Below are 13,112 nucleotides of genomic sequence, written 5' to 3'. Positions count from 1 at the left end.
TTATATTGTACATCAGTAGGGGGACCACAGGTCACCTTATGTTGTACATCAATAGGGGACAAGAGGTCACCTTATATTGTACATCAGTAGGGAGACCAGAGTTCACCTTATATTGTACATCAGTAGGGGGACCAGAGGACACCTTATATTGTACATCAGTAGGGGACCAGAAGTCATCTTATCTGTACATAATTAGGGGGACCAGAGGTCACCTTATTTTGTTCAACTGGGGGACCACAGGTAGAGGTCACCTTATGTATACATTAATAGGGAGACCAGGGTAACCCTTAACTGTACATCAGTAGGGGGACCAGAGGTCACCTCATATGTACATTATTACGGGCCAAAGGTCAACTTATATTGTACATCATATGGGGACCAGAAGTCACCTTGTTTTGAAAAAAAAATAGGGAGATCAGTGTTCCCCGCTTTTGTACATTTTTAAGGAAAACAGATATAAAATTAAATTTATATGAATGTAGAGATAAGGCATCAACGATTCTAGACTCGTCTTAACTAAGATACATCTCAAAAGAAAATAAGGGCGGACCAGAGGTTACAAATAAAATGCATATTAACGGCATACCAGAGGTTCTCTTATAAGAATACGACAAGAGGTCCATGGGTCTTATAGATCATCTGAACATCATGTTCTTTACAACATTCGCAATTTTGAAAAAAAAAAATCATTGCTCATCATAACTATATACTTAGCATGCTTCGTATGGCTTAATTGGGGCACCACACCTCAATGGTATCCATGAGCCAGGGGCCTTAAAATTTACAATTCTGGAAGGGGCTCCCTTGCTAACAATACCTACAGTTTTACATGTAGTTTAACAAGAGGCCCATGGGTCTTATAGGTCACCTGAGAACCATGCAACAACTTTCAAATGATAGAATTTGGTTCATGTACATGGTTTAAGTAAGATACTACAGCATTCACATATTTGAAAGAGGCTGGCACCATTGTTAATCATAACCATGAACTTAGCACTCGCTTAGTTTAGTTACTTAGCCTCCTTAATACCCAGAGGCAGGGTAGGGGAACAAAAAATGCATATCAACTAATCATTAATATTCAGCAATAATAAGAAGTGTCCCTACCACACATGAACCCCTGACCCTAGGTTCACAAATTGCACAATTTTTGAAAAGGCACACTTGCTTATCAAAAATGTTTTATTAATACCAAGGAGCAGATTTCAAACAATTCATTTGCAGTATTTAAGTAGAGCCCCCCCCCATGGTATCCCTGACCCCAGGGGCCTGGAAATTCACAATTCTGGAAGAAGAACCCCTGCACATCATAACTACATAGGTAGTTCATCGGCTTATTACCCAGGAGCAGAGAAGATTTTCAAAGAATTAATGTATTTTCGCTATAATATCATTATAAAGCCCCGCCCTAACACCAGAACCCCTGACCCTGGGGCCAAGAAATTCATAATTTCAGTAGAAGCATTCTTGCTCATCATAACTATGTACTTAGTTAGTTTATTTAATACCTAGGAGCACAGAAAAAGGTTTTCAAAGAAGTAATGCATTTTCACTATATACTAGTAATCAATAGAGCCCTGCCCTTACAACGGCCAGAACCCTGACCCAAGGGCCCTAAAATTCACAATTTTAAAAGAGGCACTCTTGCTCGCCATAACTATGTACTAAGTTAGTTTATTTAATACTCAAGAGCAAAGAAGAAGATTTTCAAAGAATTAATGCATTTTCACTATATAATCAATAGAGCCCTGCCCTAGCACTAGAACCCCTGACCCTGGGGCCATAAAATTCATAATTTTTGAAGAGGCATTCTTGTTCATCATAACTATGTAATTAGTTAGTTTATTTAATAACCAGAAGCAGAAAAGAAGATTTTCAAAGAATCAATGCATTTTCAATATATAATCAACAGAGCCCCACCCTAACACCAAAACCCCTGACCCTGCGGCCCTAAAATTCACAATTTTAAAAGAGGCACTCTTACTCATTATAACTATGTATTTAGTTATTTTAATTAACACCCAAAAGCAAAGAAAAAGATTTTCAATGAACTAATGCATTTTTATTATATAATCAATAGAGCCCCGCCCTAACACTGGCCAGAACCCCTGACCCTGGGGCCCTAAATTTCACAATTTTTAAAGAAGCACTCTGGCTTATCATAACTATATACCAAGTTAGTTTATTTAATACTCAGGTGCAGAGAAGAAAATTTTCAAAGAATTAATGTATTTTCACTATATAATCAATAGAGTCCCACCCTAACACCAGAACCCCTGACCCTGGGGCCACGAAATTCACAATTTTGGTAGATGCACTCTTGCTCATCATTACTAGGTAGTTCGTTCGTTTATTTGATCCAATATAGGATGAACTCTGGTCCCCCCTAATGATGTACAATATACGGTGACCTCTGATCCCCTTACTGATGTACAATATAAGGTGACTTCTGCCCCTCTACTGATGTACAGTCCAATATAAGGTGACTTCTGGTCCCCCATACTGATTTACAATATACGGTGACCTCTGATCCCCCAACTGATATAAAATATGTGACCTCTGGTCCTCCTACTGATTTACAATATAAGATGACCTCTGGTCCCCCCTAATGATGTACAATATACGGTGACCTCTGGTCCCCCTAATGATGTACAATATAAGGTGACCTCTGGTACCCCTACAATTATACAATATAAGGTGACCTCTGCCCCCCCCCCCCCTGATGTACAATATATGGTGACCTCTGCCCCCCCCCCCCCCCACTGATGTACACTACAATATAAGGTGACCTCTGGTCCCCCTACTGATGTACAATATAAGATGACCTCTGGTCCCCCTACTGATGTACAATATAAGGTGACGTCTGGTCCCCCTACTGATGTAAAATATAAGGTGACCTCTGGTACCCCTAATGATGTACAATATAAGGTGACCTCTGGTCGCCTACTGATGTACAATATAAGGTTACCTCTGGCCCCCCTACTGATGAACAATATCAGTTGACCTCTGGTCCCCCTACTGATGCACAATTTAAAGTGTCCTCTGGTCCCCTTACTAATGTACCAAAGGGTGATTTCTGGTCCGCTACTGATATACAGTACAATATATGGTGGCCTCTGATCCCCCACTGATGTACAATATAAGGTGACCTCTGGTCCCCTGACGGCTGTTCATTATACGGGGACCTCTGGTCTCCCTACTGATGTAAGGTGATCTCTGACCCCCTACTGATGAAAGGTGACCTCTGGTTCCCCCTACTGATGTACAATATAAGGTAACCTCTGGTCCCCCTACTGATTTACAATATAATGTGACCTCTGGTCCCCTACTGATGTACAATATAAGGTGTCCTCTGATCCCCCCACTGAAGTACAGTTTAAGGTGCCATGGTCCCCCAAATGATGTACAATATAAGGTGAACTCAGGTCCCCCTTGTGATGTACAATAAAATGTTACTAATGCCCCAGCCCCCATTTATCTAAAATGTACCCTCTAATGATGTACAATATAAGGTGACCACTGGTCTCCTTAACTACTTTCACGTTTTTGCTAACCTATATATTAGAAAGTAGATCTGTATAAGGTTATAAATATGATTATTTTGGAATAAGACAAAGAAAACTGTCTATTACATAAAATCCAATCAATATATTAAAAGACCCGATGTCTCCTGATTGATATCGATGAATTTACTTTTGTGCCTTTAATGCCTGAAGAGTTCCTAAAATATGAGGTGCAGTTTTAATAGTTCTGAGGTATTTTCTGATATCAAAAAAGAAATTCAATAATTCGAATTCTTGATATCAAAAAATGATTAGTGATTTTTTGATATCAGAAAATCATTTACTGATATCAAAAATTCGAATTCTTGATATCAAAAAATGATTTTCTAATATCAGAAATTCGAATTTTTGATATCAAAAAAAATCTTTTTTTTTATTTTCTGATATCAAAAAATCGATTTTGTAATATTAGAAAATGATTTTTTTTTATATCAAGAAATAGAATTTTTGATATCAGAAAATCATTTTCTGATATCAAAAGATAACTTGTATTTTCTGACATCAAGAATTAATCGAATTCTTGATATCAAAAAACAATTTTTTATTTCAGAAATTTCCTTTTTTGATATCAGAAAATGATTTTTTGATATCAAAAAATGATTAGTATTTTCTGATATCACAAAATCGATTTTTTGATATCAGAAAATAAGAACCAAGTAAAATTACGATCGAATTAATGAATACTCCCCGTGATGTGATGATTGTTCAGCTTCCCGCCACACTAATTTGTTGCAAACTTTTGTTGGGTTTTAATAAGTTTAGGACATGTCTGGATGTTAGGATGCCGTCGTCTTTTTACAGGGTTTTAATAATTTTGGAGAAGCTAATGGCTGTTGAAAGGGGTTGCAGAGAAATTCTCAGTCTAAGCCCGACCTACAGCACACCTAGATTATTTACTCAGATTTATCCCAAAAAGTAACTTATTTAAATTCTGAGCATATAAAAAATATCAATTACACTTATTAAATTCTTTCATTAATAAAATATCCTTAAATAAAATCCAAGATCAACAAATTTTAGTAGAAAGCAAATCTGGCACTGAAGTTCGGGATTTTCTACAATTCAAGAGAGTATTAATTATTTATGTGAAAATTCTTCGCCTTTTTATTTTATTTTTTGATATCAAAAAATATATTTTGTGATATCAAGAAATCATATTGAATTTCTGATATCAGAAATCGATTTTTTGATATCAGAAAATGATTTCTTGATATCAGAAATTCGAATTTTTGATATCAGAAATTGACATATTTTTTGATATCAAGAATTCGAATTTTCGATATCAAAAATTATATTTTTTTGATATCATAAAATCGCAAGGATTTTTTGATATCAGAAAATGATTTCTTGATTTCTAGAATTCGATTTCTTGATGTCAGAAGATACAAGTTATTTTATGATATCAAGAATTTGTTTTGACAATATGTCAAAGGGATTGGACACAAGTTCCAAAAACTTAGATAGTCCTCTCTCCTTTGAATTCTTGATATCAAAAAAATGATTTCTTGATATCAAGAATTTTTTTTATTCTTTTCTGATATCAGAAAATGATTTTCTGATTTTCTGATATCACAAATTCTATTTCAAAAAATATATTTTCTGATATCAGAAAATCCCAAGGATTTGGTATCAAAAAATCGAATATCTGATTTCACAAAATGATATTTTGATATCAGAAACTACCTTAAAAATATTTAAATGGCGCCCCATACTAAAATGTTTTATTACTACGCAAATGACGAACTATTTGCAGGGGACCTAAGGTCCTATTTGAGCGTACGTTTTATCCTTCTGCTAATGACTCCTTGATTATGGGAGGCAGGGTGTATCATTTAGTGAGCTCATTGCTCACAGTACCTCTAGTTTTTATGATCGCTCAGTAATTTTTTTTTTAAATGTTAGATTTTTATACCCTCCACTTGAAAAGCGGGAGGGTATTATAGTAATCGGTTTGTCCGTCCGTCCGTCTGTCTGTACGTCCGACTGTCTGTTACGCTTTGGGGTACTAATCTTTTATCCGAAACTCCTCTCAGAGCACTGAATGAAATTTGATGAAACTTTCAGAGAATCTTTATCACATTTTGCCATTGTGCAAATCCTAATTTATTTTTTGATCCGACACATATTTTGGGTTTCCCACAGCAAAACATGGACACTGTCATTATACTCATATGGGAGTCGGTGGTATCATTTATAATGAGCTCATTGCTCACAGTACCTCTAGCTATACCCCCCGCTTGAAAAGTGGGAGCGTATATAGCCATCGGTATTTCCGTCCGTCCGTACGTCCGTCTGTTACGCTTTGGTGTACCCACTCTTATCCGCAACTCCTCTTATACTACTGAGTGAAATTTAATGAAACTTTCACTTTATTACATATTGCCATTGTGCACCATCTATTTTACTTTTTTATTCGACACGTATTTTAGGTTTCCCATGGCAAAACATGAACATTGCCATTATATTCTTACCTATGACGTCACATATAGAAGCTTCTGGATAACATTTGATAAGACGAGTTATTCCTCTTTACACATTACCGTAAAACAATATATTGTATACTGTTTAACGTACCTCTCCAGAATATTTCACTGATATGGAGACGTCACCATTGCCGGTGAAGAGCTGCAAATTTAGCCTATGCTCGGCACTTACGGCCTTTGAGCAGGGAGGGATCTTTATCGTGCCACACCTGCTGTGACACGGGGCCTCGATTTATACGGTCTCATCCGAAGGACCGCCCCATTTAGTCGCCTTTTAAGGGGGTACTGAGGACCTATTCTAACCTATTCTAACCCGGATCCCCACGGGGCGTAAAACAATATACTAGTATAGCAAAACATGGACATTACGGGACATTACGGGAGGCGGGGATATCATTTAGTCAGCTCATTGCTCACAGTACCTCTAGTTTCACATAGATTTGTATAGGAACAATTTTAAAGTTATATTTGGTGTATCTGAGCTTAAAAAAAAATAAAAATACAAGTTTGAGTGTAGATGAACATATATAGTATTTGATATTTATCTTCAAATTAAAATTTACACCGATTTTTAACATGAACCTCACGTTTCTTTAGTTAAATTGACTTTTAAAATGTGTCTGATACTAGAGCTGTAATTAAATTCAGAGAAATAAATCGGTTATTGTGTTAAATCTTTGATATCTGAAACCCAGTTGATTTAAATTGTGTAACTTACAGGAAAGTAACAAAACAAATAAAAAGATTTTTTTTAATTTTGGTTAGTCTTATCTTATCAAAAATACGCCATATATGATTAATAATAGACATTCTATACGCCTTATCCCCCCATTTTCCTTCTTATAAAATAGATCATACAGCTAGCCAGGGTGCTGTGTTAACGGGAAAAATGTCTATAATGCGACGAACATGAAGTGATAAACGATTTTATCCATTTTGTATAACATAACTTGCCTACGTCACAATGATTTACGTCAAAAATGTATTACTCCGCTTGACGTTAACTTTTAAAATATGCGATATTTGAAGACTTTTTCCGAAGGAAAAAATGGTCTCATTGTCTACATTGAAATTAAATTATAAGGATTAAAGCTTATTTCAACTTATGTTATCCGATATAACAAAACTTGGGGCAGTTTACGCTTTTTTATAAATGCTTCGCGGTTTATAAAGCGTTAACTGCCCCAAGTTATGTTATATCGGATAACATAAGTTGAAATAAGCTTCATTCCTTAAGTACATGTATTCCTAAAATTAAGTTCAATCGAAAAAAATGCACATTTTTATTTTTTATTTTATTTATTTATTTTTTTTTTTTTTTTTTTTTTTTGAAAAAAAAAAAATGGGTCAAAGACTATCTATACTTTTAATAAAAAAATACTTTTATGACAAAATATTCGCATCTTTCCGAAAAATACTTGAAGTGCATTGGCGTGTTAGTCTCAAAGCAATATGATACTCCAGATTTTAATGGCATTAAGGTTCGAATACCAAATGTAATTTTTTAATAAAAGATCTTTTTTCCGAGATTTTTTTCAGTGGTTTTATCACAATTTCATAAAATCCAATAATGAGAATTTTACTTTAAATACTTAATTCACAAATCGAATAAAATTTTTAAATATCTGAAGCTATAGCTACACGTCTTGATCGCCCTTCTTTGATAGTTTATAAAGAATATGAGAAACATATATTAATTATTAACTTGACCAATAACATCTTTGGTGTCAACATCACATCCACCGTTTCAGCTTCAGGTTCACTGCATTTTTTTTTTTTTTTTTTTTTTTTTTGATAAACACCATAACGGCGCATCGTATATTTTGCTGCTTATTTTGCATAGTGAATGAGTAACATAATACGGATTAAAAATGATCACACACTCTGCAAGAGTAAAGCAACTTACTACAGAAAGATCATGGAAAATCTTTGTGATCTCAATATCATTATGAATAAAGATCAGCATTCGAACTGGCATTTCTTGAAACATTTCAAAAAGAGGCAAATAACAAACATGCAGACTGTGCACTTACCTCGCAGGTTTTTTTTCCCGGAACAAAACCTATACCCGGGACCGGTTTTAAGATTTATAAAATAATTAGGAATCTTTGAAACGCTTAGTATCAATGTGAAATTATGTAAGAGAGTAAAGCGTTTTCATTACCAAATTGACTAGAAAAATGCAGAATGGATTATGACTTCAAAAGACAAAAAGCTGCCGAAAGACAAAAAGTTGAAGATTTATTTGACTTTGAAGGATGTAAAGTTGGAAGAGGGACATATGGTCATGTATACAAGGCCAAAAGAAAGGATGGGTGTGGTTCTTTGTATCTCGTTTTTTGCTTCATATGTTACTGCCATTCATTCTGATCTAAGCAAACTTATGAACAGGCCCATTATTATTATAGTCTCTTGATTTAGCTAAATAGCTTAAAGTAGCAATGTGGTTATCAATCTATTCGGAAAACCTTGAAAAAGCTATTTATATGCAGATTTTCATACACAAAATAAGTAGACAAAGAGTCGCAAGTATGTGACTATTCTGTATTTTGAAAAAAAAAAAATCACCAGTGATAGTTTGAACATTGCAAATTTTAAACATGTTTTTAAAAAAAGGATGGATGTGCATTGTCTGGGTAAGTCACTGTTTGTGCATTAAGCTTTAGGCAAGGTTGAAGGTTAAATATGACTGCTTCTAGATAGAATGTTCTATCGTTAAAATGATATTGTCCTACGGACCCGGTTTAACAATAGAATTCGTTCCGTGTATTCGTAATGTAGCAGAAAGAAACACGGGCGATAACTCGCATAGTGCATTTATTTGGAACAATCTGGAGAGTTCCGAATGTAAACATGGCCGTAATTTGAATAGAGAGAAAAACGTTGAGAAAATTAATTGGATTTTCGTATTTATATGGATTATTTTTGGGGATAAAAGGCATAAGCAATCTTAAGAAGGTTTGTTTTGATTATTTTGGTAGTTATTCCCAGTGCAAATCATTTTATATTCTTCAAAATCGTTTCGGAGCGGATCCGCTCTGATTTGCTACATTACAAGTATATGGGACGTATTCTAACTGTGGTGAGGGCCTGTACCGAGACACAGTTAGATTATTCTAACTAGACTGCTTCACACTGTGCTGAATTTTTCTTGTTGCCCAGGATTTACAAGTAGTAGTACCTCAATTAATACCGGTATAATCTCTTTCAAGAAGTAAGGATGGTCATAAAACAGTTGCTTTATATAGCCCCAATACTTATGCTTGAAGTGTCTTAAGAAGATGACCCCCTGAATCTCTGGTCAGGTGCTCTACAAACTGAGCTATCTGGCCAATGGTGAACAAACACAGCTGAATGCCACACTGAAAAATAAGTGGAAAATATATCCTGAAAAAAATGACCAATTGCTTTTTATGGTAATAAAAAAGCGAAATTTGGCTATTCGGAAAAGAAAAAATAAAGCTAGATATAGCTTTGAATTCAAGATGTAAATGTTAATAAAGAGATTGTAATTTGTACGGCTTAAATGTTATCTAAAAGTAGGAATTTTTTAAAGCAATGTTTTTCATGCATTCTTTTAAATATGTATGAAAATGTAAGCTCTTACATCACCAAACTAAGAGTTTTTCCTAAATTTCTTCCCTGAAAAAAAAATAATTTTCAACTAAATAAAAAAAAATTATTATAAAAGCTTATTGAAGCTATTTTTTTTACTAGTTAAAAATTAAAGTTGAATAGTTAGTTCTTGCCATGTAGCTAAATCAGGAGATTGTGCTTGATCCATCTGAGGTACCTTTATCTTGTCTGAATGCTCACGGAGAGATTTATTAAGTCTTCCTGTATTTACTAAATGAGAGAAGGAAAATTCTTATTTTACATGAACTCTTGCACTGAAATAATGTACTTAGTTATATTCATTTGATATGCATGTTACAGATCTGAGAGCAAGGAGTATGCCTTAAAACAGATAGAAGGGACAGGGATATCTATGTCAGCATGCAGGGAAATTGCTGTAAGTGGGAATCATGTACGGTAGAAGTGCTTTTTTCCATGTGGTATTTATTTATGCTATGTGCGCAGTCGCAAATTTTCCACAGAAATTAGTCCAAACATACTTCATATAAATGTAAGGCATATAGTGAGAGTCTGAGAAATCCGCGTAATTTTCTAGCTGCGGATTAAAAGGAAATTATGACCCTGTGGAAAAAAGTATGTCTACAGTATTTTAATGTAGCTCCATTCTTGTTATTCTTTATTACTTTACTGAATTAGGACTGACGGTTGAAGCACTATAAACTAAGGCTCGGTGCAAAGAAGAACATGGATGTTCTTCTGAATTCACTGAATGTCATCTTATGAACTGATTACTAGGGCAGGGTCTAACAGCTGGTTTGTACATAACTGCAGAACTGTATCTCTCCGGAAAAAAAAATATTTTGACAGACCGGCCAGAGAACTACAGTGCCACCCATTGAAAAAACTGTATATTTATTGTGCATGAAAAAGTGTGCTGTTTCTTGATTTATTTCTCCACATTTTTAAACTGTCATCTCAAAATATTACAGTGTACTAAGCATGGTTCCTAACATATTCTTTCACTGTTTCCACATCAGTTGAAATTGATCTTGTCAGTCCTTGTTTCCTGAAATTGAGATCATCAAAAATATTGTCTATTTATACTGCCATTTTGGTTTGCAATATAATTCAGTCAAACACACTTCATGCAGATATCAACTACAAGTGTAGTACGTACTTCATAGAAGAGTAAAGAATTTTTTAAAAATCTGTCTTTTTCTTGATTGAGGTAAGAATTTGGAAGAAATAATCCAGAACTAAGCGCAACTTACTGTGCACAATAAATGTACAGTTTTTACAATGGGTGGCACTGTAGCTCTCTGGTCTGACGATATATATTTTTTCGGAGAGCTACAGTCCTGCAGCTAGTTTGTACAATGTCTCTCAAGGAGAAATTACTTTTTAATCAGTGGCATATCTGTGGCTCAGTGAATACTAGTTTTGGAAAGGGAGACAAGGAGACACTCTTACTATACTCATAATTTTTTCTAACCAAAACTAACCAGATAGTACTATAATAATATATTAGTTCATACTTTCACTTTTTTCTCTATTAAAAATTTATGAATGTTTTTCTTGACCAGTTGCTGCGGGAGCTGAAGCACCCTAACGTAATCAGCCTACAGAAAGTCTTTCTGTCTCATCAGGACAGAAAGGTCTGGCTCCTCTTTGACTATGCAGAACACGACTTATGGGTAAGGATAATTATTAAATTTATGTTACAGGGTTGAAGCAAAGACTTGCAGCGATCCATTTTGTAGATTACCAATCATGAATGCCTTATGTTGCTCTATGTTGGAGACGTAGAGAATGCCTGCTGCACAATCCAATATGTAAATATTAAAAAATAGCCAGCCTTCATAATCTGGAACTTGACAAGACCAAGATTAAAATTGAGATTTCTGAGGATTCAAGATAGCAAAGTTAAAAAAGTAACGGAAAAATAGTTTGGACCGTCACTTCAACATACTGTAAACCAACTTTTATTCACGTGGGAGAAATTTTCACGGAGTTCGCGAGAGCCATGTAATTGCCAATATTTCTCGCCGCGAACCGGGCCTTAAAGTCTCTACATGTCTATTAACTACAGATAAAAAGAATTAATCGCGAAAATTAATCGTCGCGAAGTAGTTTATCCCTAATAAATCGTGAAATAAAGTCGTCGCGAATAAAAGTTGGTTTACAGTATCACTGGTGTTAGAGATAGGTGTTCCAAGATAATAAAGTTCTCAACTGTGTACATTTAGATTTAATTTGTGATGTATGTTAAATCAGTTTAGTGAAATCATTGTACAAAGTCAAGTTCATGTATTTTAATTTTGTATTGTTTGGGGCAATAGTATATACCATTCAGTGTGTGTTTATGATATTTATTTTTCATTCAGCATATCATAAAATTTCATCGGTCAGCAAAGGCTAACAAAAAACAGATTGATGTCCCAAGGAACATGGTAAAGTCTCTCCTGTACCAGATCCTTGACGGAATTCACTACCTCCACGCTAACTGGGTATTACACAGAGATCTGGTAGGCCATCAGTTTAAGTCTATGCTCAATCTTACAAAGGAATTAAATATTACTGTAAACCAGTTTTTTATTTGCATGCAAGGTATATTCACAAGTTTTGTGATCTTTTTAAACTTTCTAATATTTATTGCTCTGAACTTCTTATTATACCCCACGCAACTAGTTGCGTGAGGTATGAATGTGGGTGGTTTCGCTCCCATTACATGTTGGCGCCGAGTGGTTCGCTCCTATCACTTGTTCGCGCCGAGTGGATTCGCTCCGTGTGGGTTCGCGCTGCTATATTACTGAAGATACCGCTTATCATGTAGTCGTTCGATTATCGTTTGATCGCTAATGAAGAGCAGATTAATTATAAATAATGACGAGAGACAAGTCGTGCGCTTTTTGCATGTATATCCAAAAACTTCATTCTACCCCAAAAAATCGTCATGGTCAGCTGTCTTCATTGCAGAAAAACTATGAAATCAAATGAAAAACAATGTCAACCTTCATTGAAAAGTCAACGAGATTTGCGAAATAAATATTATATTTCAACAGAAATAATTTATCATATTTTAACATCCAGTCCTAAGTTATTCCAAATTAGACGATCAAATTTGATCAAATGGTCATAATTTGGCTAAAAATGGCCTCACTAAAGCCAAAGGTGTTACTACAAAATGGGATAATTGTCCAACATAACATGACATTAGCGCTTGGGGTTCATTAATTACAAGCTACTGGGTTATATAATAACAGGTAATCGCGGGAAGCCATTCTGTATACTACCAATACCTTACCTGTAGATAAATGGGGCGAAACCACCCGGCGCGATACCACTCGGCGCGAACACGTAATCGGCGCGAAACCACCCTACACCTGAGGGATAATGTTTTTGACCCGTCCGTCAGAGTGTCAGTCAGTCAGTCAGTCCTGTTTTTTTGTTAGTGCAACTCCTCATAAACTGCTGCACAGAATTTCGTCAA

General features: G+C 35.1%; 2 protein-coding genes across 5 annotated transcripts in view; one reads left to right on the top strand and one right to left on the bottom strand.

Annotated features, from left to right (window-relative positions):
• LOC134237164 (uncharacterized) overlaps nt 1-13,112 on the bottom strand; it is a 124,367-nt gene that overhangs the window by 6,939 nt on the left and 104,316 nt on the right. The gene's annotated exons all lie outside the window — the stretch shown is intronic.
• LOC134237167 (cyclin-dependent kinase 8-like) overlaps nt 8,192-13,112 on the top strand; it is a 31,205-nt gene continuing 26,284 nt past the window's right edge. For 3 of the 4 annotated variants that reach the window (XM_062719268.1, XM_062719266.1, XM_062719265.1), the window contains exons 1-4: nt 8,192-8,361; nt 9,983-10,058; nt 11,206-11,316; nt 12,007-12,147. In XM_062719268.1, the coding sequence (XP_062575252.1) occupies nt 8,234-8,361; nt 9,983-10,058; nt 11,206-11,316; nt 12,007-12,147 (456 nt within the window). In that variant the 5' untranslated portion in view covers nt 8,192-8,233. The remainder of the gene's footprint in view (nt 8,362-9,982; nt 10,059-11,205; nt 11,317-12,006; nt 12,148-13,112) is intronic. The other variant, XM_062719267.1, reaches the window with a different exon arrangement.

Source organism: Saccostrea cucullata, unplaced genomic scaffold (genome assembly GCF_032062105.1).
Source record: "Saccostrea cucullata isolate Sc308-1 unplaced genomic scaffold, CSIRO_AGI_Scuc_v1 ctg877, whole genome shotgun sequence".
In the NCBI taxonomy this organism is placed as follows: domain Eukaryota; kingdom Metazoa; phylum Mollusca; class Bivalvia; order Ostreida; family Ostreidae; genus Saccostrea; species Saccostrea cuccullata.
Note: the sequence above shows the minus strand (reverse complement) of the source record. Positions and strands in the feature narration are given on the sequence as shown.